General features: G+C 46.8%; 1 protein-coding gene across 3 annotated transcripts in view; it reads right to left on the bottom strand.

The window, feature by feature from the left end:
• RIF1 (replication timing regulatory factor 1) overlaps positions 1–25,968 on the bottom strand; it is a 438,203-nt gene that overhangs the window by 175,201 nt on the left and 237,034 nt on the right. For all 3 annotated transcript variants that reach the window (XM_029605462.1, XM_029605460.1, XM_029605461.1), the window contains exons 24-26: positions 23,307–23,509; positions 4,337–4,436; positions 2,872–3,000 (exon numbers count right to left, since the gene is read on the bottom strand). In XM_029605462.1, the coding sequence (XP_029461322.1) occupies positions 2,872–3,000; positions 4,337–4,436; positions 23,307–23,509 (432 nt within the window). The remainder of the gene's footprint in view (positions 1–2,871; positions 3,001–4,336; positions 4,437–23,306; positions 23,510–25,968) is intronic.

Genomic DNA, 25,968 nt, shown 5'->3' with positions numbered 1-25,968 from the left:
CATACAACTCACCCTACAAAAAAGATATTCTGGTTCTGGTGACATCTCAGTAACAGCAACTCAAACTCCTTCTACTTCCAGGCTCAATAGCCCTACTTATGAAAAGACAGCAGTTTACCACCAATGCATGTCCTCTTGAGAAAACACAACAAATAAGACCGATACAAACGCTTACATGCTAGCAAAATATCTCATCTCGGTAACAGACACAGAACCGACCTAACATACTCCCAGGATCTGTAGTAATGCACATAAACGAATCCGCACACAGTTACACCTGATTTATGGAATACTCTCAAACAGGAGCAACCCTACCTATGAAAAGGCAACACTACAAATATTAAATCAGGTCCTAAAAACCAATACACCTCTTATTAGGAAAACAGAACTAGCAAGCAGCTATAGATCCCCACACAGAAATAATTGTAAAACTATACTAATAAGCAGAACAAATGTTTCAAAACAGCTATGAACAGAATAACATCCAACAATTAAAAACTCATAAAAACTATTAAACATTCTCCAAACACCAATAAAATATTTCAAAAAAAGCAGACATCACACAATTAAAATGGCAGTCAAGAAAAATAAACTTAAAAAGCCACCTTTACTTACCCCCTCCAGCAGCTCTCCTACTCCCCTTCCATGCAGGCCGTGGCACACACCAGAAGCAGCAGTAGTGGCTAAGCTCTATACTCCTGGTCCTCTTCCTTAGTGCCCATGTCTCTCACACACACACCATACCAGTCATGCCCCCATGACCAGTTTCTGTCTCTCACACACCAATCATCTCCCAAACAGTCTTTGGCACACACACCAGTCACCTTCCTGAACAGTTTCTCTCATGCCATACACACATAGGCTTCCCATTCCCGTGTTCTAGTTAAATTTACGGGCTTCTCACTCTCATAATCACTTTCTCTGTCTCTCTCACACACACACTCACCAGTCTCTCACTCCCATGCTTGTTCTCTCCACATGCACAGGCTTCTCATTCCCATAATCACTTACTTTCTCTCTCTCTCACACACACACACACACTCACCAGTCTCTCACTCCCATGTTCTCTTTCAGATATACAGGCTTCTCCCTCCCATGCTGTGTGTCACACACACCCAGGTTTCTCACTCCCATGCTCATTCTCTTCACATGCACAGGCTTCTCATTCCCATAATTACTTTCTCTCTGTTACACACACTCACACACCCACCCACACCAGTCTCTCTCTCATTTCCATTCTGTCCATGTGCACAGGCTTCTTATTCCCTGAATCACATTCTCTCACATTCACACACACCAGTCTTTTTCTCTCACACACACCGTCACCTTACCAAGCAGTCTCTCTCTCTCATGCATGCACACTCACCCAGGTTTCTCACTCCCATGCTTTCTTTCACATACACCCCCACAACACCAGGCTTCTTACTCCCATGCTTCTCACATACCCAGATTTCTCACTTCCATGCTTTTTCTCTCTCACACACACACACATCAGTCACCTCCCTGACTAATGTCTCACACTCTCACATACACATCAGTCATCTCCCTGAGCAATCACTTTCATTGTCTCTCACATACACACACACATCAGCTCTCTGACCAGTCAATCACACACAGGCTGGCTGGCTGCTTCTCTCTCTTTCTCTCACTCACTTCCTCTCCCCTCCGGAGCACAAATGGGAGCTGCAGCAGCCCCCGCAGGCCAAGAAAGAAAAATCCCATCGGCCACGGGAGGCTCAAGCTGCTGTCTTCTTTCCCGATTACCGGCTGCTTCAATTGCTTGGGGGCCGATGCTGCAGCCGCCGCTACTACTTTATCACGCGGCTCTTTCTCCTTCCCGCGCACCGCGTATCACTTCCTGTTCCGGGTCACCGGGGGGGGGGGGGGGGGGGGGGGGGGGGGAGGCGCGGGAAGGAGAAAAGGCCAGCCACGGGTGCCACAGCTTCTTCTAGCACCGCTGCCGTTCCCACTGGGTTTGAACGTGCTGACAGCCCGGTGGCAACGGCAGCGGGAGAGACCGGGAGCGCGCGACACACCTGCCGGTGCTTGGCGGCGCCACGGACCGGCAAAAAACTCCCACGGCCCGGTGGTTGGGGACCCCTGCTCTAGAGAAAAGAAAATTATCAGGTAAGTTGTAATCTCACCATATCATCAATTTGGATAAATGCATTCATCTACACTCCATTTACACTAGAGTGACTACTTTCTAAATGTCTTCCTCCCATTATTCAAATGCAATCTCCCTACACAGCACATACAGCTTCAGTCGGACCAAGATGTTAAGTGTCTAGCTCAAACATGCAATCAGGTCTCTGAGGGCATGCCACTGGAACAGCACCTGAAGTTATTTCATTTCTAAATGCTATGAAAACATTTTTTTTTGTCCCAGTTAAGTTGTCCAAATGAGCAAAAATGGGACTTTTTGATACAGAGAACACACAAAATACTAGTAACATATGAGAATATTGCAGATTAAAACTGGCCTTATCCAGTCTGCCCACTTATTCTTACCAATACTGTCAACCATATATCCCAATTAAAGAAACTTGACTGCTTATAGTACACTACGCTCTATCAAAATCAACACAAAAAATTACTGGGGAATTCTGAAGAACTATGACAGTGAAATTATAATACACCCACACAAAAACAACTACCTTACATAAGCATGTCAGGTGAAAATGGCCAATATTTGCCATCTTTACCCAAAGATTGCAGGATACAGGAAGGTATCTGAAGGAAGTATTTCTTTTACCCAGTAATGTCATCTTATCTTTGCATTTAATATCCAAGGTTACTTATGCCACATTCTTCAACCTTGCATTCACATGTTTTGCTTGTTAATCAATACAATTTTCTGGAGTATCTTACTTTAACGTGCGTTCCATGAGTTGTGGTATTTTCTTTTGAGTCTTCAGTTCGGAACAGCAAGGAATCACGTTTTCCAGTTGACTTGACCTCAATTCCACTTATCTTTGGGTTTAACTGAGAATTTTCTGTCTGTTTAAAAGAAAAAATTTCTAATGTTAAATGAAAAGATGTGTAGACTAGTCACAATCCTCTTTAGGATGTGCTGCTAGTAGTATGTACAGTGCATTTAGCTTATATATGCTTATTTACATTCATATTTAACACTCTCAACTACACTAGAAGTATTTCAGATCAAGTATTTTATTTAGCGTTTATCCCTCTCTATGTATATATATGAAATCAAACTTATTACAATGTTCAAACCACTAAATTCCAGTTTAGTTTCAATTGTGCTTCTTATACATGGCTAAAACATCTGCGAAATGATAATTAAGCAGTGGTGGGCAAACTATGGCTTACTGGCCAAAACTGGCTTACAGAACCCTTTGATCTGGCATGCTCATCTTTGAAAGGAGTTCACTGAATTAATAGATTGACTAGCCTGCCATCCTATAGCTCCGCAGCTCTTATTGCTCACATCAAAGGCCTTATAGTGTGGACTTTTGAGGATATGAACAGGGACAGCCGCAGAATTACAGCATCCATGTTCCCCTGCTCTCTACCAGATGAAAGGGGGATGTAGCTGCCATTATGTACTTTAATGGAAAGAGTCAGCCATTGATTGCATAGAAAAAAAACCCAACTGCTACGTGGCACAAAAGAAGCCAACCATCACATAAGTAGAAGAAAAGGCAGCTGCCATGGGACATAAGAACAGGAAGCCAGCTTCCCGCGCAGGTAGGAGGGAGGAAGACTCAGAAGTAGGATAATGGGGAGAACGCTGGCCTCAGTCTTCTATTGTACTCCCAGGCTATGCAATAAAAAAAAAGGACCAATTCTGCTGAGTATAGCAAAATATTGCATAGCATTAGTGTTCTTTTATTATGTAATCTGGGAGTATAAACCTGTGCTGTTCTTTTCCTCGGACTACAACTTGACCGAGCTCTTGAGGGAGAGGAATCTCCCCTTCACCCCCCCCAGCCACTGGTGCAGGTAAAAGCCACAAAAATAGCCCTGCATACAAAAAAAGTTTGCTTATACTTGAATTATAGGGAGTTGAAAGAACTGGGTCACTAGGATTCACACCTCTATAATATTCTAACTAATATATACACTAGAACACTGAGGGAGCTAAATTCTAATGCTACCCAGCAGTGTGTGATAGAATAAATGATGAAATATCCATCAAGAATGCCTTCAGTATTGTTTTGATAGCACTTTGACAAATCTTTTGCATTTTTAAACTTCCTGAACATCTATTTTTAATTAAGGCTGATAAGAAATCACTGCTACTGAAGCTCTCTACGTTATCTTAAACAATAAAGCAAATGATATAATTATATAAGAACATTAAACAGATGCTTACAGGATCAGAATAAGGGCCACTGGACTCCTCCATTATGTCAACACTTTCAAAACCAGGCAACAAAAGTGGAACCTTTTGTTTCATTTTACTTAATATAGGTCTGTAAAGAAAAAAAAATCTTTTAAGACAGAATAAAAAGCAAAGTTGCTTACCTGTAAATGATGCTCTCTGTAGACAGTACATAATCAGTCACACAATGTCATTTAATAGTACTGAGATGGAAAGGCTCTCTCAGAGCTCAGAAAGAGAAGGTTTTCTGAGCAAGTGCACGTGTTTCCACTCAGCTACTGCAGCATGAGACTCCTCAGTCTTTGTAGCAAGCTAATCTGCAAATTTGTGGGGAGGAGGGCTGGATTGTGGGGCCTATTTGTCCGTCTACAGAGAACACATGCTAGAGGTAAGCAACTTTGCTTTCTCCATGGACAAGCAGGACAATCGGCTACACAAGTGGGGACTCTCAAGCAGAAGGTTGCATTAAAAGTCTTTTGTGCTCTTACATCACTAGTAAAAAAAAAAAAAACCAAAAAAAAAAAAAAAACCAACATGCAACCCTTATTATGAGGTGATGGGAGAATTAAAGGAATTAAAACTTTTGAGAAATGCTTGACTAAAACTGCTATCTTGATATGAATCATTTTCTAGGCAGTAATGAACAGTGAAAGTGGGGAGAGACAACCAGGTGGCAGCCTTGCAAATATCTTCTATGGAAGCAAAGATAAGCTGAGGAGGCTGTGGTAAGCTTTCACCTTACTTTGAAGTTCTTGTCCTGATTTACTATAAGTATAGCAATAAGAGATGCAGTCAGAAAAGCAAGTGGAAATAAGAACATAAGAATTTGCCATTGGGGTCAGACCGAGCCTAGTATCCTCTTTCCAATAGCAGCAAATCCAGGTCACAAGTACCAGGCAAGACACCAAACAATAATTGATCTCATGCTACTATCATGCTGTGATAAGCAGTGGCTATTTCTAAAGTCTGCTTGGTTTATAATAGTTTGACTTCTTCACCAGGAACTTGTTCAAACCTTTTTTAAACCCAGCTATGCTAACTGCCTTAACCATATACTCTAGCTCGTAACCTAGGAATACAATAAGACACTAATCTATCTCTAACACATCATGTTTCTCATTTAGTAAAAAATTCATTCTTTAAATTACATACTTTAAAAAGATTAAAACCATTACTATTCAAATCTGACTTTCAAACGGTTCTTCAATCTCTTATCTTTTCTGGTTTAGACTACTGTAACAGTCTCTTTCTGGGTTTACCTGACTCCACCTTAAAATCTTTACAACAGATTCAAAACTCTGCAGCTCAGTTATTGACAGGATCACCTATGAGACATCATATTTCTCCCATTTTATTCAATTTACATTGGCTCCCTATCAAATTCCGTGTGAAATACAAAGTATTATCTCTAATCCATTCATTAATACATGATCCGGATTCAACTTGGCTCTGTACTACATTACGGTTATACAAACCAACTAGAAACCTTAGATCTGCTAATAAATATTTACTTGATGTTCCTACAGTTAGGCTGGCAAGATTAAATATAACTAGAGAGAGCTTTTTCGGTGGCAGGACCTTTACTTTGGAACTCGCTTCCTAATACATTAAGACAAATTACTAACCATAAAGAATTCAAGAAGACAGTAAAAACTCACCTATTTAAGATAGCTTTTGCAGAACATGACGGAATGAACACTTAATTTTAAAGAGTTATATACCATTTGTGTCTATTCAACAATTTCATTTACCTATTGTTCATGCTGCTGTTAACCATGTGAAAACTTTGGGACATTTTGATTTATTTTAAAATTTCTGACTTTTACTTGTTTTTTGTAAAATTAGTATAGTTACCTTTAAAGAATTAGGGCTTATAATTATACATTGTATTTTTTTTCTTATCTATTACTTTATTTTGTTCATTTTTTATTTTTATTTTATTTATATTTTTATTTATTTTTATTTAACATTTTCTATACCGGCATTCGTAGGACACATCATGTCGGTTTACAAGTAACTAAGAAAGGAAATTACAATGAACGGGGAAGGGGGCTAACTGGATAATATATAAAAGTACAGGTGAAGAGAGTCAACGAGCAGAGTTACAACTTTTGCATTCATGCTAGGGTTAGATATGCAAGTGAAATATATACAATGCTAAGGGGGCATGTGCACTTAAGAACTTAGCATATAGAACTTATTTACAGTATGAAGGAGGCAAGTGCACGTATGTACAGATAAATGCTGGTGCAGGGGGGAGGAAAAGAGGGAGGGAGCGGGAAGGGAGAGGAGAAAGGGAAAAGGAGCAGGGGGGTGTGGAGGGAAAACAGTGGTACAACTGAGCCAGGGTATTTTCAGGGAGAGCTTGCTACGGGGTGAGGAGGGCGGGGTAGGCGGAGGATGAGGGGGGCTAGGGGAGGGAGGAGGGGGTACAGGGAAGGTATAGGGGAGGTCAGGGAGAAGGTAGGTAGGCTGAGCGGGAGCTGAGGAGGTTCGAGGAGGGAAAGGACTAGGTTTGAGAGGAATTGGGGTATGCCTGTTTGAAGAGCCATGTCTTGATTCCTTTTTTGAAATGGCTCAGGGACGGTTCTAGGCGGAGTTTGGCGGGGAGGGAATTCCAGAGGGTGGGGCCCGCAATGGTGAAGGCTCTATCCCTGGTGGTGGTAAGGTGTCCAATTTTAAGTGAAGTGGTTTGGAGAGTGCCAGCAAGGGAGTTTCTAGTGGGGCGATTAGCTTGACGGAATTGTGGCATATCTTCAAGCCAGGGTGAGTTGTTATTGTATAGTGTGTTATGGAGGATGGTAAGTGTTTTGTATTGGGAACGGAAGGTGATGGGGAGCCAGTGGAGGTCTTGGAGTATGGGAGTGATATGGTCAGTTTTTCTGGTGTTTGTTAGGATTCTTGCCATGGAATTTTGAAGGATTTGAAGGGGTTTAATGGTGGAGGCTGGGAGGCCTAGGAGAAGGGAGTTGCAATAGTCGAGTTTGGATAGTATAGTGGTTTGCATAACAGTGCGGAAGTCGTGGGCGTGGAGAAGGGGCTTCAGTTTTTTGAGGACTTGAAGTTTATAGAAGCCCCCTTTTAGAAGTGATTTAATGTGAGGTTTGAAGCTTAGTTGATTGTCTAGGGAGACACCTAAATCTCTGACACTGGGTGGCAGTGTGTAGTTTTGTGAGGCATTTTGGATCATTTGGTGGATCGAGTCGATTGGTTGATTTGCTAGGATGAGGATTTCAGTTTTAGAGGCGTTGAGTGCTAGATGTAGATTGGAGAGGAGAGAATTGATGGATGTCAGACATGTTTCCCAGTACTGAAGGGTTTCATTGATGGATTTCTGAATGGGAATAAGTATTTGTACGTCGTCTGCATATAAGAAGAATTTTAGTCCTAATTTGGAAAGGAGGTGGCAGAGTGGAAGTAAGTATATATTGAAGAGGGTGGACGATAAAGAGGAGCCTTGGGGAACGCCTTGTGCAAGGGGATTGTGAGTGGATTCAAAGTTATCAAGCTTGACTATGTACTTTCGGTGGTCAAGGTATGAGGAGAACCAGGATAGGGCTGTGTTAGAGATGCCTATCTCCGCTAAGCGTGAAATTAGGATTTGATGGTTCACAGTATCAAAGGCGGCAGAGATATCAAGAAGGGCAAGTATATAAGATTGGCCGTGATCCATGCCTTTGAGGATGGTATCCGTTATTGCAAGTAGGAGTTTTTCGGTGCTTCAGTCTTTACGAAAGCCATATTGAGCAGGATGTAAAATATTGTTTTCTTCTAGGAAATCTGTGAGTTGCGTGTTGACCACTTTCTCCATGATTTTGGATATGAAAGGCAGATTGGAGATGGGCCTGTAGTTTGCAGGGTCATTTTGGTCGAGGGTGGGTTTTTTTAATAGTGGCTTCACTATTTTGTGTTTAGTTAGCTTTTTATTTTTAATTAGATATTTATACTTCTTTTTACCTTGTTTTTATATTTGAACTTTGTGAACCATTTTGGTCAAATTTTATTTGTGAAAGACGGTATAGAAATGTTTTTAAATAAATAAAAGCAGTGAATTTCAGAGCTTAACTGCACTTTTAAGTGAAAAAAACATTTTTTCCAATTTGTTTTGAATATGTTACTAACTTCATGGCATGCTCCCTAGTCTTTGTATTTTTTGAAACAGTAAATAACCGTTCTATTCCACTCCTGATTTTATAGACCTTTATCATATTCTCCCTCAGCAGTCTCTTCTCCAAGCTGAAAAGCCCTAACCTCTTTAGCTTTTCCTCATAAGAGAGCCATTCCATCCCCTTTATCATTGGCTACCCTTTTCCAAAGTAACTACAGTGGGCCCTTGAGTTACGACTGCCTCGAGTTACAAACAACTCAGGTTACGATCAACTTTTCCGGTTTTAAGTTATGACCAAATGTTGAGATTACTTACCTGATAATCTCCTTTTCCTTAGTGTAGACAGACGGACTCAGAACAAATGGGTATAGTATGCTCGTGCTAGCAGTTGGAGACGGATCTGACGTCAGCACGGGTATATATACCCCCACAGGAAGTGTAGCAACTCAGTAATCTTCCTTGCAAAAGCTGTTATGGATGTATGTGTACTGACGATCAATGAAATAGTGAAACAAGATTCCCCTGACCGATTGATAGGAGCTGGAGACCACCAGCATTCACAACCGGAAGGCGTCGATACCTGGCAAAGGGGACGCTCTTAAGTAAGAAAATGACATGGCCTACCTTGAATCGGTGAACCCATGTATACCGGCAGCCGGGCGGGATGCTGAGTCCATCTGTCTACACTAAGGAAAAGGAGATTATCAGGTAAGTAATCTCAACATTTCCTAGCGTGTAGCCAGATGGACTCAGAACAAATGGGATGTACAAAAGCTTTACTCCCAGCCTGGGCGGGAGGCTGCCTGAGGACCGCGTAGGACTGCCCTCGCAAATGCTGTCTCCTCCCTGGCCTGGACATCCAGATGGTAGAACCTGGAGAAGGTATGGAGGGAGGACCATGTCGCCGCTTTACATATTTCTGCAGGCGACAGCATCCTGGATTCTGCCCAAGATGCTGCTTGTGCTCTGGTAGAATGAGCCTTGACTTGTAGAGGCGGTGACTTCCCGGCCTCTACGTAAGCTGCTCTGATAACTTCTTTAATCCAGCGGGCGATGGTGGGCCGAGAAGCCGTTTCACCTTGTTTCTTTCCGCTGTGCAGGACGAACAGATGGTCCGTCTTTCGTACTTCTTGTGTCATTTCCAGATATCTGGGCAGCAATCTGCCGATGTCGAGATGGCGTAGTAAACGCCCTTCTTCTGATTTCTTCAAACCCGCCGTGGTAGGCAAGGATATGGTTTGGTTAAGGTGAAATTGTGAGACCACTTTAGGTAGAAAGGAGGGAACCGTGCGAAGATGGATTGCCTCAGGAGTGATTCTGAGAAAGGGATCACGGCAGGACAGCGCTTGTAGCTCTGAGATGCAGCGTGCTGAACACACCGCCAGCAAGAACACCATCTTCAAAGTTAGAGAATGGAGAGACAGGCCCCGAAGGGGTCTGAAGGTGGATCCCGCGAGGAAATCCAAAACAAGGTTGAGGTTCCACAGGGGCACTGGCCACTTCAGTGGCGGACGAATGTGCTTGACTCCTTTCAGGAAGCGAGAAACATCTGGGTGCGTGCAATGGTCTTGCCGTCCCTCCTGGGACCGTAGCAAGACAGCGCCGCCACCTGAACCTTGATGGAGCTGAGGGAGAGACCCTTCTGAAGTCCATCCTGCAGGAAATCCAAAACAATAGGGATTGTGGTCGCATGTGGATTGGTGCCATGAGTGTCGCACCAGGCTTCAAATACTCTCCAGATCCTTACATAGGTGAGGGATGTGGAAAACTTGCGAGCTCGGAGGAGAGTATCTATCTATCCGAGTAACCTCTTTTCTTCAGCCTAGCCCTCTCAATGGCCAGACCGTAAGAGAGAATTGAGCCGGATGCTCGTGGAGGATGGGACCTTGACGTAGCAGGTCCCTGAGAGGAGGCAGGGGAAGGGGCTCCCCTGCCAGTAGTCTTCTCATGTCCGCGTACCAGGGTCTTCTTGGCCAGTCTGGTGCCACTAGAAGAACTAGGCCCCGGTGCTTCTGAATCTTGCGGATAAGGGTGCCCAGCAGAGGCCACGGAGGAAAAGCGTATAGCAGGGTCCCGGGAGGCCATGGCTGAACCAGGGCGTCGATCCCGTGAGAGAACGGATCTCGCTTGCGGCTGAAGTATCTGGGTACTTGAGCATTGGACCTGTCCGCTAATAGGTCCATGTCCGGAATCCCCCACTGATCCACAATCATCTGGAAGGCTGTGGGCGACAGCTGCCATTCCCCCGGATTTAGGCTTTCTCTGCTGAGGAAGTCTGCCGTGGTGTTTTCCTTCCCGGCAATGTGGACGGCGGAAATGTCCTGAAGATTCGCCTCTGCCCAAGCCATCAGCGGGGCTATCTCTAGGGACACCTGTCGGCTTCTGGTTCCACCCTGACGGTTGATGTATGCCACCGTGGTGGCGTAGTCGGACATCACTCTGACTGCTCTGTTCTTCAATCTGTGAGCAAATTGCAGGCAGGCTAACCAGACTGCCCGTGCCTCTAGACGGTTGATGTTCCACCCTGACTCTTCTCTGTTCCACTGCCCTTGGGAGGTGAGTTCTTCACAGTATGCTCCCCATCCGCTCAGGCTGGCATCTGTGGTGAGCAGAATCTACGTGGGGGAGGACATCTTCGACCCCCTGCTCGTGTGGTTGGACTGCAACCACCACCGTAACTGGGTCCGCACTCTGGCTGGCAGAGGTAGATGCACGTAATAATTCCGGAAGCGGGGGCTCCAGCGAGAGAGCAGGGAGCGTTGTAGAGGTCTCATATGGGCCCTTGCCCAGGGTACCACTTCCAGGGTGGATGCCATGAGGCCGAGAACCTGCAGATAATCACAAGCTATGGGCCGGCTGGCTCCCATCAAGGACCGGAGATGCGTCTGAAGTTTTAACCTTCTCTTGGTAGGGAGACTGACTGTCTGCCTGGGTGTCGAACTGGATTCCCAGGTATTCCAGTGATTGGGAAGGCTGTAGGCAACTCTTGTTGAGGTTGACTACCCATCCTAGGCTTTCCAGAAGGGCGATCACTCTGTTGGTTGCCCGATGGCTCTCCTCTCGTGATTTCGCCCTGATCAGCCAATTGTCTAGGTAGGGATGGACAAGGATTCCTTCCCGTCTGAGCGCCGCTGCTACCACTACGTTCACCTTGGTGAAGGTCCGCGGCGCCGTGGCTAACCCGAAGGGCAAAGCCCGGAATTGGAAGTGGCGTCCCAGAACTTTGAAGCGTAGGTAGCGCTGATGATCCGGATGGATCGGGATATGCAGGTAGGCTTCTGACAAGTCTAAGGCCGTGAGGAACTCTCCTGGCTGTACTGCGGTCTTGACTGAGCGCAGAGTTTCCATTCGAAACCCTGGGACCCTTAAGTATCGATTGACTGACTTGAGGTCCAGTACGGGCCGGAAAGTGCCCTCTTTCTTGGGTACCATGAAATAAATGGAATAGTGCCCAGAATCCATTTCCCATGCAGGTACTGGGATTATGGCTTTCAAGGACAGGAGTCTCGCCAGGGTAGCTTCCAATGCCGCCGTCTTGTGTATTGGACACGAAGACTCCACAAACCTGTCCGGAGGGAGATGATGGAAGTCCAGAAAATACCCCTCTCGGATGATGGCGAGGACCCACTGATCCGACGTAATCTCAACCCATCTGGGGTAGAAGAGGGTTAACCTGCCCCCTATGGCTCCGTCCCCCAGATGGATCGGCTGATTCTCATTGGGAGGCACGGCCGGGACGTGAACCCAAGCCGGCTCCCCTCTTATGCTGCTTGGTCCGAAAGGACTGGTTCCTGGCCTGAGGACGAGGTGCCTGGTAGCGACTCCTATAGGGAGTGAAGCGTTGGGAGCTTCTACCTCTGGAGGGCCTTGGAAAGGCGCGCTGGTTCCTTTTGAACCTATCTTCCGGCAGTCGAGGTACTGGAGAGGCGCCCTATGTACTGGCCAGTTTATCTAGGTCGCTGCCGAACAGGAAAGAACCCCTAAAGGGCATTCTGGTGAGGCGTGTCTTCGAGGGAGCGTCTGCTGACCAGTTCCGTATCCAGAGCTGCCTCCTGGCAGCTACAGAGGATGAGACCCCCTTTGCTGTCGTACGGACTAGGTTGGATGCGGCATCCGTGAGAAACGAGAGAGCTGACTCCATGTCTGCTGCCGGAGCATTGTTCCTGACCTGTGATAAACAGGAAAGCGTCACCACTGTGCAGCAGGTTGCGATTCGCAAAGATAGAGCTGCCACCTCAAAGGTCTGTTTCAGGATGGCGTCCAGTCGCCGGTCGTGAGGCTCCTTGAGGGCTACCCCCCCCTCAACTGGAATGGTAGTGCACTTGACCACAGCGCTAACCAAGGCGTCCACCTGAGGGCACGCCAGCATCTCCTTGATTGCCGGTTCCAGGGGGTACATGCCCGACAGGGCCCGACCCCCTTTGAATGAGTCCGCTGGTGCAGCCCATTCCAAATCTATCAGTTGCTGTGCTGCTTGCAAGAAGGAAAAATGGCGGGCTGTAGGACGAAGACCTTCCAGCAGAGGGTTCTGCGTAGAGGGCACCGTAGTGCTGGGACCTGTAATCGCCAACTCCGCCAGGCACTGAGAAACCAGGTCGGAGAGATCTTCCTTGGGAAAGAACCGCCTCATGGTTCGATATGGCTCAATCCCCGAGGGAAGTTCCCCCTCCTCGGGGGGTTCGGACTCGTCCTCTGAGACATCAGGGTCCGCCTGAACTGGACTGCCTGGAGGCGGGTGCCCACGATAAGGGCGCGAAGGTCCAGGGGCAGGATCAGCCGGAGCAGCAGCAGGGCCTGGACGGGAAGCTGATTGCATCTGTACAAAGGCATGGATCCCCTTAAAGAGATCCACCCTGGAAATGGAAGCGGTCTCTAGTCGTCTGGGTCCCAGGTCCCCCGGGGCCCCAGATTGGTCGAGACTGCCCGCTAGATCCGGGGTGGCCCCTGGGGAACTGTCAGCAAACCTCGGTTGAGACTGGTCCTGGCCCGAGGCTCCCACTGCCTCCTCACATTGGGCACAAAGGGAGTCTGGCTCCTCGCTGTGCATGGCTCTAAGCTGGCATGCTGAGCAGAGGCCAAGAGCTTTTACGCCGGAATCAGGAGGCGCCGCCGCAGGAGCGTTCGAATGTTCCATCGCGGCTTGTGAATGTAGCGCTAAGAATATGCGCTTAATAATATGCGGCAGCAATATACGCTCAATACAATATGCGCTCAATAATATGCGACAGCAATATACGGTCAATACAATATGCGCTCAATAATATGTGGCAGCAATATACAATATGCGCTTAATAATATGCGGCAGCAATATACAATATGTGCTTAATATGCGGCGGCAATATACGCTCAATACAATATGCGCTTAATATGCGGCAGCAATATACGCTCAATAACATACAGTATGTGCTCAATAATATGCGGCAGCAATATACGCTCAATACAATATGCACTCAATAATATGCGGCAGCAATATACGCTCAATAACATACAATATGTGCTCAATAATATGCGGTCAGCAATATACGCTTAATGATATCCAATATGCACTCAATAGTATGCGGTCAGCAATATACGCTCAATGATATCCAATATGCGCTCAATAATATGCGGTCAGCGATATACGCTCAATGATATACAATATGCGCTCAATAATATGCACTTAGTCATATACAGGCGCCTATCATGGGCGCTCAATACCTGAACAAGGCCGACAAAATGGCGACCTCCCCGGCGTGCCGCATACAGGCAACGCCGCCGATCATCGTACCTCGGAGACCAAAAGTAAGAGATATACGCCTTACCTGATCCTCGGCGCTTCCCGGTTGGAACCCGGGCGGTCTCCGGCTGCGGGGGGGAGGGGAAATACCTTCACCGCCGCGCTTCAGGAAATGCACCCGCTGCCTCTAGGTCCACGCCGGGACCGAGGCGCCTCTCAGCCCGACCCAAGCCCTTCTCGCTCGGGGGCTAGATCCCTGCCGCGATTCGGCCACCGGACGGAGGCCTAAACCTCCGAGGGATCGCAGAAATCACCCAGGGAAACTCAACTGGGGGAGGGACCCGAGGGTATCACCGCAGGAGTGCGGGGCTCGATGTTCCTGTAGAAATTTAGTAAGTAGAATATAGAAAGTAGAAAAATAGAAAGTAGTATTGGAAAACACGCTCTGCGAGCATGCAGGCTCTCCAAATTGCTTTGGAGACGGAAATTACTGAGTTGCTTCACTTCCTGTGGGGGTATATGTACCGGTGCTGACGTCAGATCAGTCTCCAACTGCTAGCACGAGCACACTATACCCATTTGTTCTGAGTCCATCTGGCTACACGCTAGGAAATTTAAAATTGTCGGCTCAGTGTGCTGCAGCAGCCAAAAACGCAAATAGAATGTTAGGAATTATTAGGAAGGGAATGGTTAATACAACGGAAAATGTCATAATGCCTCTGTATCGCTCCTTGGCGAGACCGCACCTTGAATACTGTGTACAATTCTGGTCGCCGCATCTCAAAAATGATATAGTTGCGATGGAGGAGGTACAGAGAAGGGCAACCAAAATGATAAACGGGATGGAACAGCTCCCCTATGAAGAAAGGCTGAAGAGGTTAGGGCTGTTCAGCTTGGAGAAGAGACGGCTGAGGGGGGATATGATAGAGGTCTTTAAGATCATGAGAGGTCTTGAACGGGTAGATGTGACTCGGTTATTTACACTTTCGAATAAGAGAAGGACTAGGGGGCATTCCATGAAGTTAGCAAGTAACACATTTAAGACTAATCGGAGAAAATTCTTTTTCACTCAACGCACAATAAAGCTCTGGAATTTGTTGCTAGAGGATGTGGTTAGTGCAGTTAGTGTAGCTGGGTTCAAAAAAGGTTTGGATAAGTTCTTGGAGGAGACGTCCATTAATGGCTATTAATCAATGGAGAGATTACTTACCTGATAATCTCGTTTTCCTTAGTGTAGGCAGATGGACTCATTACAAATGGATATAGTGTGTGCTCGTGCTAGCAGTTGGAGACGGATCTGACGTCAGCACGTGATACATATACCCCTGCAGGAAGTGCAGGCGCTCAGTAATCTTCCTTGCAAAAGCTTTATGGATATATGTGTGACTGACCGATCAATTAACTGAACATGATTAACCTGACCGATTGACAGTAGCTGGAGACCGCCAGTGTTCTCAACTGGAAGGCGTCGACACCCGGCAGGGTGGATGCCCAATGTAAGGAAAGATAGCTTACCTTGGAACAGTGAATCCCTATATATATATATATATATATATATATATATATATATATATATATAATATGTCGGCAGCCGGGTGGGATGCTGAGTCCATCTGCCTACACTAAGGAAAACGCGATTATCAGGTAAGTAATCTCTCCATTTCCTAGCGTGTGGCAGATGGACTCATTACAAATGGGATGTACAAAAGCTACTCCCGGACTGGGTGGGAGGCTGCCCGAGGTCCGTTTAGGATTGCCCTTGCAAATGCTGTGTCCTCCCTGGCCTGGACATCCAGACGGTAGAATCTGGAGAAGGTATGGATGGAGGACCACGTTGCCGCTCTGCGTATCTCCGCAGGCGACAGCATCCTAGTTTCTGCCCAGGCCGCCGCTTGTACTCTGGTAGAGTGAGCCTTGACCCGTAGAGGCGGTGGTTTTCCCACTTCTACATAGGCCGCCTTGATAACTTCTTTGATCCAGCGGGCAATAGTCGCCCGTGAGGCCGCTTCACCTTGCCTCTTCCCACTGTGAAGGACGAACAGACGGTCCGTCTTTCGTACTGCTTCCGACATTTCCAGGTATCTGGACAGCAGCCTGCCGATGTCGAGATGGCGCAGTATTCGACCTTCTTCCGACTTCTTCAAACCTTCCGTGGTTGGCAAGGATATGGTTTGGTTGAGGTGGAAGTGCAAGACTACTTTGGGTAAGAAGGAAGGAACCGTGCGAAGATGGATAGCCCCTGGGGTGATCCTGAGAAACGGATCGCGGCAGGACAGTGCTTGTAGCTCTGAGATGCGGCGTGCTGAACACACGGCCAGCAAGAACACCATCTTCAAGGTTAACAAACGGAGGGACAGGCCTCGGAGGGGTCTGAAGGCAGGTCCCGCTAGAAATTCCAAAACTAGGTTGAGGTTCCACAGGGGCACTGGCCACTTCAGTGGCAGGCGAATGTGTTTGACTCCTTTCAGGAAACGTGAAACAACTGGGTGTGTGGCAATGCTGTTGCTGTCACTCCTGGGGCCGTAGCAGGATAGCGCTGCCACCTGAAACTTGATTGAATTTAGGGACAGACCCTTCTGGAGCCCATCTTGCAGGAAATCCAAAATGATGGGGATTTTAGCGGCATGTGGATTGGTGCTGCGAGTTTTGCACCAGGCTTCAAATACTCTCCAGATCCTTATATAAGTTAGTGATGTGGAGAACTTGCGTGCAAGGAGGAGTGTATCTGTTACCAGCCCCGAGTATCCCTTTTTCTTCAGTCTAGCCCTCTCAATGGCCAGACCGTAAGAGAGACTTGAGCTGGATCCTCGTGGAGGATGGGACCTTGCCGCAGCAGGTCCCTGTGAGGAGGCAGGGGTAGAGGATCCCCTGCCAGTAGTCTTCTCATGTCTGCATACCAGGGTCTTCTTGGCCAGTCCGGGGCCACCAGAAGAACTAGGCCTCTGTGCCGCTGAATCTTGTGTATAATGGCACCCAGCAGGGGCCATGGGGGAAAGGCATATAGCAGGATCTCCTGAGGCCATGGCTGTACCAGGGCGTCGATCCCCTGGGATAGAGGATCTCGCCTGCGACTGAAATATCTGGGTACTTGAGCGTTGGACCTGTCCGCTAGTAGGTCCATGCCCGGCGTCCCCCACTGATCCGTGATCATCTGGAAGGCCGTGGACGACAGCTGCCATTCCCCCGGGTTTAGGCTTTCTCTGCTGAGGAAGTCTGCCGTGGCATTGTCCTTCCCGGCGATGTGGACGGCGGAGATGTCCTGGAGACTTGCTTCCGCCCACGCCATCAGGGGGGCTATTTCTAAGGATACCTGTTGGCTTCTGGTTCCGCCCTGTCGGTTGATCTTTGCCACCGTGGTGGCATTGTCCGACATCACTCTGACTGCTCTGTTGCGAAGTCTGTGGGCAAATCGCAGGCATGCTATTCTGACTGCCCGTGCCTCTAGTCTGTTGATGTTCCACCCCGACTCTTCTCTGTTCCACCGCCCTTAGGCGGTTAGTTCTTCGCAGTGTGCTCCACAGCCGCTCAGGCTGGCATCTGTAGTGAGCAGGGTCCAGGTTGGAGAGGACATTTTTGACCCCCGGCTCATGTGGCCGGGCTGCAGCCACCACCGTAACTGATGCCGTACTCTGGCCGGTAGAGGTAGATGCATGGTGTAGTTCTGTAATCGTGGGCTCCACCGAGATAGAAGGGCGCGTTGTAACGGTCTCATATGAGCCCGCGCCCATGGTACCACTTCCAGAGTGGAGGCCATTAGGCCGAGGACCTGTAGGTAATCCCAAGCTGTGGGCCGGGTGGCGCTCAGCAAAGTCTGCAAATGATTCCGGAGTTTTACTTTCCTCTTGGAGGTCAGGCTGACTTTGTCTCCCTGGGTGTCGAATCGGACTCCTAGGTATTCCAGCGACTGCGAAGGCTGTAGGGAACTCTTGTTTGTGTTGACTACCCATCCTAGGCTTTCCAGGAGAGATATGTCCAGATTGTGATACCCATCAAAGAATCCATCAAAAAAAACCCTAGACCTATGGGAAACATGCCTTTGAGAAATCAACTCTCTCCTCTCCAGTCTGAATTTAATCCTAAATTCCTCAAAAACTGAACTCCTTCTCATATCCTCTGAGAACAGCTACCCCCCCACAAATCCTTCAGCAAAATTACAAACAGCCCAAGTGAGAGATCTGGGAGCTATCATCGACAATCGGCTAAACCTAAAAGCTTTTATAAACCAAACCACCAAGGACTGCTTTCATAAACTGCATGTCCTAAAACGAATAAAACCACTGTTCCACAACCATGACTACAGGACAATCTTACAAGCAATAATCTTCTCCAAGTTAGACTATTGCAACTCCTTATTATTAGGCATCCCATCATCACATACTAAACCTCTTCAGATGGTTCAAAACACGGCAGCCAGAATTCTGACAAATACACGGAGAAGAGATCACATCTCCCCAATCCTCAGAGACTTACACTGGCTGCCGATTCATTACAGAATACTATATAAGTCCATCACCACAATATACAAAGCTATCCAACAAATCGCTCCGCTCAACCTACAAATCCCTCTCAAAAAACATACATCCTCCAGACCCATAAGAGAGCACCATAAAGATTCTCTTCAGGTACCTCATTCCAAAACCACCCTTCACATAACTCTCAGAGACAGGGCATTCTCCACAGCAGGACCTCCTCTTTGGAACTCCATCCCAACGGAGCTAAGGCAGGAACCTTGCCTCCCAACATTCAGGAAAAGACTCAAAACGTGGCTATTCAAAAAAGCCTTCCAAGACTCTGATTAAACTCTTAACTCACCTATAACCAACCTCCAAGCACTACCCATTTGCAGAAAACCAATACTTCTGATCACTACCCTTATGTAAAAAACTGCAATTAGTTCAAATGAACAAGCCATTGTAAATCACATAACTCTTCGTAATGTACCCAGTCATACTGCGGTTAATATACTATGTTAAAGTTCCTATCATTTTTCTTCTTGCTCCTAGTTGTACTTATCCCTGTTTTATTGTAACTATCTCTTTGTTTAGCACTTGTTATTTATTTCGTTCACTGTACCTTTTATCACTCCACTGTTTATTGTAAACCGGCATGATGTGATACTCTCACGAATGCCGGTATAGAAAAAACTAAAATAAATAAAATAAAATAAATATAACTCTGTTGGTTGCCTGGTGGCTCTCCTCCGGTGACTTTGCCCTGATCAGCCAATCTTCTAGGTAGGGATGGACGAGAATTCCTTCCTTCCTGAGTGACGCCGCCACCACTACTATTACCTTGGTAAAGGTCCGTGGCGTGGTGGCTAACCCGAAGGGTAGAGCCCGGAACTGAAAATGTTGTCCCAGGACTTTGAAGCGTAAGTAGCGCTGATGATCCCGATGGATTGTGATATGCAAGTAAGCTTCTGACAGATCCAGGGATGTGAGATACTCCCCTGGCTGTATGGCACTTCGGACTGACCGCAGAGTTTCCATGTGAAATCCTGGGACCCTTAAGTGCCGGTTGACCGACTTGAGGTCCAGGACGGGTCTGAAGGTGCCCCCCTTCTTGGGCACGATGAAATAAATGGAGTAATGCCCAGAATTTATCTCCCATGCAGGCACTGGGATTATGGCATTTAGGGACAGGAGCCTTCCCAAGGTAGCTTCCAGCGCCGCCCTCTTGAGGGGTGGACAAGGAGACTCCACAAACTTGTCCGGAGGGAGGTGAAGTAGTCCAGGTAATACCCTTCCCGGACAATGGAGAGGACCCACTGGTCCGAAGTAATCTCGACCCACCTGCGGTAGAATAAGGTTAGCCTGCCCCCTATGGCTTCTTCCCCCAGATGGGTCGGCTGATTCTCATTGTGGGGTGCGGCCGGGACCCAAACCCGAGCCGGTTCCCCGCTTGCTGTGCCTGGTCCGAAAGGACTGGTTCCTGGTCTGAGAACGAGGTACTTGGTAGCGAGTACTGTAAGGGTTGAAGCGTTGAGAGCTTCTACCTCTGGACGGCCTAGGAAAAGGGCGCTGGTTCCTCCTCGACTTGTCTTCTGGTAGATGGGGCAATGGAGAGGTGCCCCATTTGTTAGCCAGTTTCTCGAGGTCACTGCCGAACAGGAGGGATCCCTTAAAGGGCATTCTTGTAAGGCGCGTCTTGGAGGAGGAGTCGGCCGACCAATTTCGTAGCCAGAGCTGTCTCCTGGCTGCCACTGAGGATGACACTCCCTTGGCTGCCGTACGGACTAGGTCGGAGGCAGCGTCAGTGAGGAACGAGAGGGCTGATTCCATTTCTTCTCCCGGGGTGTTATTCCTGGCTTGTGATAAACAGGAACGCGTCACCACGGTGCAGCAGGTCGCAATTCATAGGGACATGGCTGCCACCTCAAAGGCTTGTTTCAGAATAGCGTCCATGCGCCGGTCATGTGCATCCTTGAGGGCCGCCCCTCCCTCCACCGGAATGGTGGTGCGCTTCACAATTGCGCAAACTATGGCGTCTACCTTGGGGCACGCCAGCAGCTCCTTGGTTGCCGGGTCCAGGGGGTACATGCCAGACGAGGCCCGACCCCCTCTGAATGAGGCCTCCGGCGCATTCCACTCGAGATCGATTAGCTGCTGTGCTGCTTGTAGGAGGGGGAAGTGGTGGGCCGTTTGACGAAGGCCTTCCAGCAGGGGGTTCATCCTAGGTTCCCCTGGGGTGCCGTGGCCCGGGATAGCCAGCTCTGACAGGCATTGAGAGACCAGGTCTGGGAGATCCTTCTTAAGAAAGAAGCGTCTCATGGTTCGATACGGCTCTATCCCCGAGGGAAGTTCTCCCTCATCGGGGAGCTCTTCTTCTTCCACAGAGCAATCTGAATCCCTATAAGTGGGGCTTCCGGGTGGTCTTGCCTAGGTCTTGAGGGTCCAGGGGTAGGGTCATCCGGTATGTATGGGTCCGTTCGGGGATCAGACTGCATCTTGACAAAGGCGTGAATCCCCTTGAATAATTCCACCCATGAGAGCGAAGCAGGTTCTAGCCTTAGGGGCACCAGGTCTCTAGGGTTCCCTGGCTGCTCACCGCGGCCTGCTAGGTCCGGGGTGTTCCCTGAGGAACTAGCAATTACGCTGGGCTGGGACCGGCCCTGGCCTGGAACTCCCAGGGCCTCCTCACATTGGGCACATAGGGAGTCTGCTTCCTCGCTCTGTGTGGCTCTGAGGTGGCATGCTGAGCAGAGGCCTAGAGCTCTTATGCCTGATTCTGGAGGCGCCAGCTCTGCGGACGCATGGGCTCTCATACGCTCCATCGTGTCTGTTATCTCTATGCGCTTTGTAATATGCGCGAAGATGTGCGCCTATCAACGTGCGCTTATCAGCGTGCGCCTAGCAGCGTGTGCCTAGCAACGTGCCCCCAATTATTTTCGGGCGCCTAACATACGCGCCCGTCACCTGTGCGCTGAGTCTGGTCTGAGCGCTAGGGCGAGGCGGCAAACCAGGGCAGATGTGACGGCGAGCAGGCAGGCAAAATGGCGACCTCCTAGGCGGGCTGCCACGCAGGCAGACCCCGCTAATCCTCGCTTCCTCGGAGACCAGCAAAGTAAAGATGTACGCCTTAACCTGATCTTCGGCGCTTCCTGGCTGCGACCCGGGTGGTCTCTGGCTGCGGGGGGAGAGGGTGATTACCGTCACCGCCACGCTGAAGGAAGTGCACCCGCTGCCTCTAGGCCGCGCCCGAACTCATCTCGCTCGGGGGCCAAGTCCTCACCGCGAACGGATCAGGACCGAGGCTGCCTCTATGCTACGCCCGAGCCCTTCTCACTCGGGGGCTAGGTCCCTGCCGCGAATCGGCCACCGGACCGAGGCTCGTACCTCCGAGGGACCACGGAAATCACCTCGGGAAACTCAACTGGGGGAGGGACCCAATGGTATCACCGGAGTGCAGGGCTCGTCTTCAAGTAGGACTTCTATGAATTTAGTCGTTAGAATTTGGAAAACCGCTCAGCGAGCGTGAGGTAGCTCCAAACTGCTTTGGAGACGGAAATTACTGAGCGCCTGCACTTCCTGCAGGGGTATATGTACCACGTGCTGACGTCAGATCCATCTCCAACTGCTAGCACGAGCACACTATACCCATTTGTAATGAGTCCATCTGCTACACGCTAGGAAATTATACTTAGGGAATAGCCACTGCTATTAATAGCATCAGTAGCATGGGTAATTCTTAGTGTTTGGGTAATTGCCAGGTTCTTGTGGCCTGGTTTTGGCCTGTGTTGGAAACAGGATGCTGGGCTTGATGGACCCTTGGTCTGACCCAGCATTCCAATTTCTTATGTTCTTATGCTTATTCATTGATAAATAGTAACATAGCAAGTAGCATGTATTAAAACTAATTATTTTTTTTAGCTAGCAGTATAAAGTTGGGATACTGAATTGCTTCTGACCTGGACTGCAGTACATAACATCAGCCCCATAAGCCAGAGTACAGGCATGTCACAGAGGTGATATTTTGCTTTTTGGAGAGGACAGTATAATAAATGCTGTAGGAGTAAGTTTTGCTAGCATTTCAGTGGAACTGAAGAGTTTAGTCTAAAAAAAGGACTTCTCACTTTCCATCTCTCATTCTATAAGAGGTACTGGGACTGCCCACAACCTGGTGGTGGTGGTTGGGGTGGGGGAAGGGAGGGTGAAAAAAAAAGATTAGAATATGCTTCTCATTTCAAAATCACCAAAAGGACCTTGACAATCACTCTGTGCTGACAAATAATTTGTTGCCAGTTTAAAAAAAAAAAATCAAATAGATAAAGAGAAAAACATTGGTTCTGCTATTTTTAAAAGTCAACTGTCTCTAATTATGGTTCCAAATGAAGTAATTGTGTTTACAAATTAAGCATTGCAAAATATTTTGTACCCTTATAATACAAAAAGTTTTAATATGGTTACTCAGCAAATGAAATCTTTTGCTTCAGTCAGTTGTATGAGTATACTTGAAAAAATTCTTGCTGACTCAATTGCCCCACTGCAGTATAGATTTGGTGACATCTAAAATTTTAACATCATGATGAAGTTATACATCTATGACATATATAGAGCAAAACTCATTTTGAAACACAAGAGGGTGCATATTCAAATCTTCATTACAATACTATAAATATAGATTAAATGGTGTCATACCTAAGTTCTTCATGATATCTTAGCACTGCAGCTTTAGCAAATGTTGCATTCCAGAACTGAATGGTTTGATTGCGGATCTGTTTGCTCTTATGAGGAAATATAACACAAAGTAATGAAGACAAGTCATCCAGCAGTTCACTGTCATAAGTCCCAGTATAGCAAGATTGCAAACAATGAAGAAGGTCTCCCAGTAGTTTTTCCAGCTGAAAAATGGAAGATGTACAAGCTTTAGTGTGCAAGTCTGAAACTGCAAACTGGTAGCACAGGCGGCCAGATTTTCAGTAGAGCTTCCTTTTCCATTCCAAAGCATTACAGGATGATGCAAACAAGTAGAAATAAAGATCAGTAGACAAAGCTGCAGGTTACACATTTTTACTGAGTTAACCAAATACACTGGTGACAAATTTTCATGAGTCTTTCCATTCATCTCTTTATAAAGTCAACTGAAAATGAGCTTGAGTTGATGCTGCTTGCACCTACGTACAAATTATAGCTTGGATTAGAAGGTCAGTGTGTTTTAAAAGTTAAAGGATTTAGTGAAAGGACAGAAAAGATAGCAGAGGCTGAATATACTTGGGTGCCCTTTCTGCCACCTGTTCAGGTATATTTGTGTGTTAATTGTGAGTAACAGTGTGGGGAAAGGGGAACAATTTACAACTGCATTGTGTGGTAATGTGCAAAGAAACTTTCACAGAGTTATTTTGTGTTTGAGCTTAAAATGTTCCTACATTTTAAAACAAATATCCTGTATTCTTATATAGTTTTTAAGTTACCTTTAAGGCCTTGTCTGTAAAGACATACAGCCTTAATCAGAAAGAACACACATCTTTCTATGGAAAGGAGAAATTTAGGCTTACCTGATAATTTCCTGTCCTTGAGTCCAGATGCATGGGTTTATGTTCCAATACTAGCAGATGGAGGCAGAGAACAAGTTTACAGATGTCACCCAATATATAGGATCCCATGCATATGTTCAGGGCCCTGGCAGATGTAGCAATAGTTATGCCCATCTGTGATGAACATAACCTTGCCGCATTGGCAGTATTTAAATCCAGGCGGCCTGGGTGCCATGGTAGCACTTACAAGTGCTGTTTGAGTGATTCACTTCCGTGAAAAAATCTGAGAAGAGTTCCGCATGCAGCTAGCAGCGCGGAAGACGACAGACCGAGGAGAAATCACGATCGCGCGGGAAGACCCGCACAGGCACAAACAGTCAAAGCTCTGTGATCTTGGACAGAAGTTCCTTCCCAGGGCCGCTGGAGGATGTCTCCAGACAGCATGGCTAATTCAGCCTGCTTATCGATGGGAAAACCAATTTTTTTTTTTTTTTTTAAATCAGAGGTTAACCAGGAAGACCAAACATGAAGTTCCCTCAACCAGAGAGACTAAGCTATGGAAACAGGTCAATTGCAGTTAACCAACTATATATAAAATATGAATTGCAGACAAATTTCTGCTCCGCATACATACCCACAGCAGAAAAGAACAAACCATTCTGGCAGTCCGGAAGGGGCCTGGATTGATCTGGCTGGACTCAAGGAAATTATCAAGTAGGCCTAAATTTCTCCTCTCTCCATCCAGCCAAACCAGTCCAGACACAAGGTAACAGTGGCGTAGCCAGAAATGAATTTTTGGCTGGGCCCAAGGTTAACATGGGTGGGCACTAAAAGTCTGAGCCATGGAATTCATATTCTTATTGATAAATACTTTCACACACACACACCTGACAATAGATTTCTAAATAATCTGCTACAGCTGTTATACTTTTAATATTTTAAACTCAATTACTTCAAGCAGCTACCAATGCTAAACCTAATATATAGTTATGAAAGCATTTCAATTATACTTAAAGAGATCTCAAGTGGCAGTATCTCATAACTTACAAAGAACCATATACTAGTCTACTATAAAGACAGATATCTCATCATACATCACAGTATTCTGTGAGATGTTTTAAAACCCTCTGGAATGTTGTACCAAAATATTTCTACTTGAAAAAAGCTCAGAAAGGCAATGTACTTTTAAGATGGAACTAGGTTCAAACTAATTACAAATTCAATGATGAAGGAACCCTCTTTCCTATTTTCTTAAACTTATCAAACGCAGTAATTCATGACCATCATAATAGGCATCATTGTGTGGTAAAGTATACCTTTGTCACTCTGCCTTATGCTTAATCATAGGTCAGTCCATATTTTTAAGTGTTTTTGTTGCTTAATTCACCCCAGTGATATACTCCAAATTTCTAGCAATAATCTTGTTACATCAATTCAAGGTTACTTATGTTGAAAATTATGAACCAAACTTACCTGGATAATACGATGTTATTACTTCTTCTTAACCACCATCGACTTTGAGCTTGATGCCACGCCAAGATACGCCATGCTGTGGAATATATTACGCCCTTGAAGAAGGACTCGATGCTAGTCTGAAACATTGTGCAATGTCGGGCATAGAACAGCAATATAGTGAATTCTCATATTGCTGACAGTTTGAGGGCATCAAGCTCAAAGTCGATGGTGGTTAAGAAGAAGTAATAACATTGTATTATCCAGATAAGTTTGGTTCATAATTTTCAACAAAAGTAACCTTGAATTGATGTAACACAAGATTATTGCTAGAAATTTGGGGTATATCACTGGGGTGAATTAAGCAACAAAAA

The sequence above is a fragment of the Rhinatrema bivittatum genome, chromosome 6 (assembly GCF_901001135.1).
Source record: "Rhinatrema bivittatum chromosome 6, aRhiBiv1.1, whole genome shotgun sequence".
NCBI lineage: Eukaryota > Metazoa > Chordata > Amphibia > Gymnophiona > Rhinatrematidae > Rhinatrema > Rhinatrema bivittatum.
This window is presented reverse-complemented; position numbering and strand designations above follow the sequence as displayed.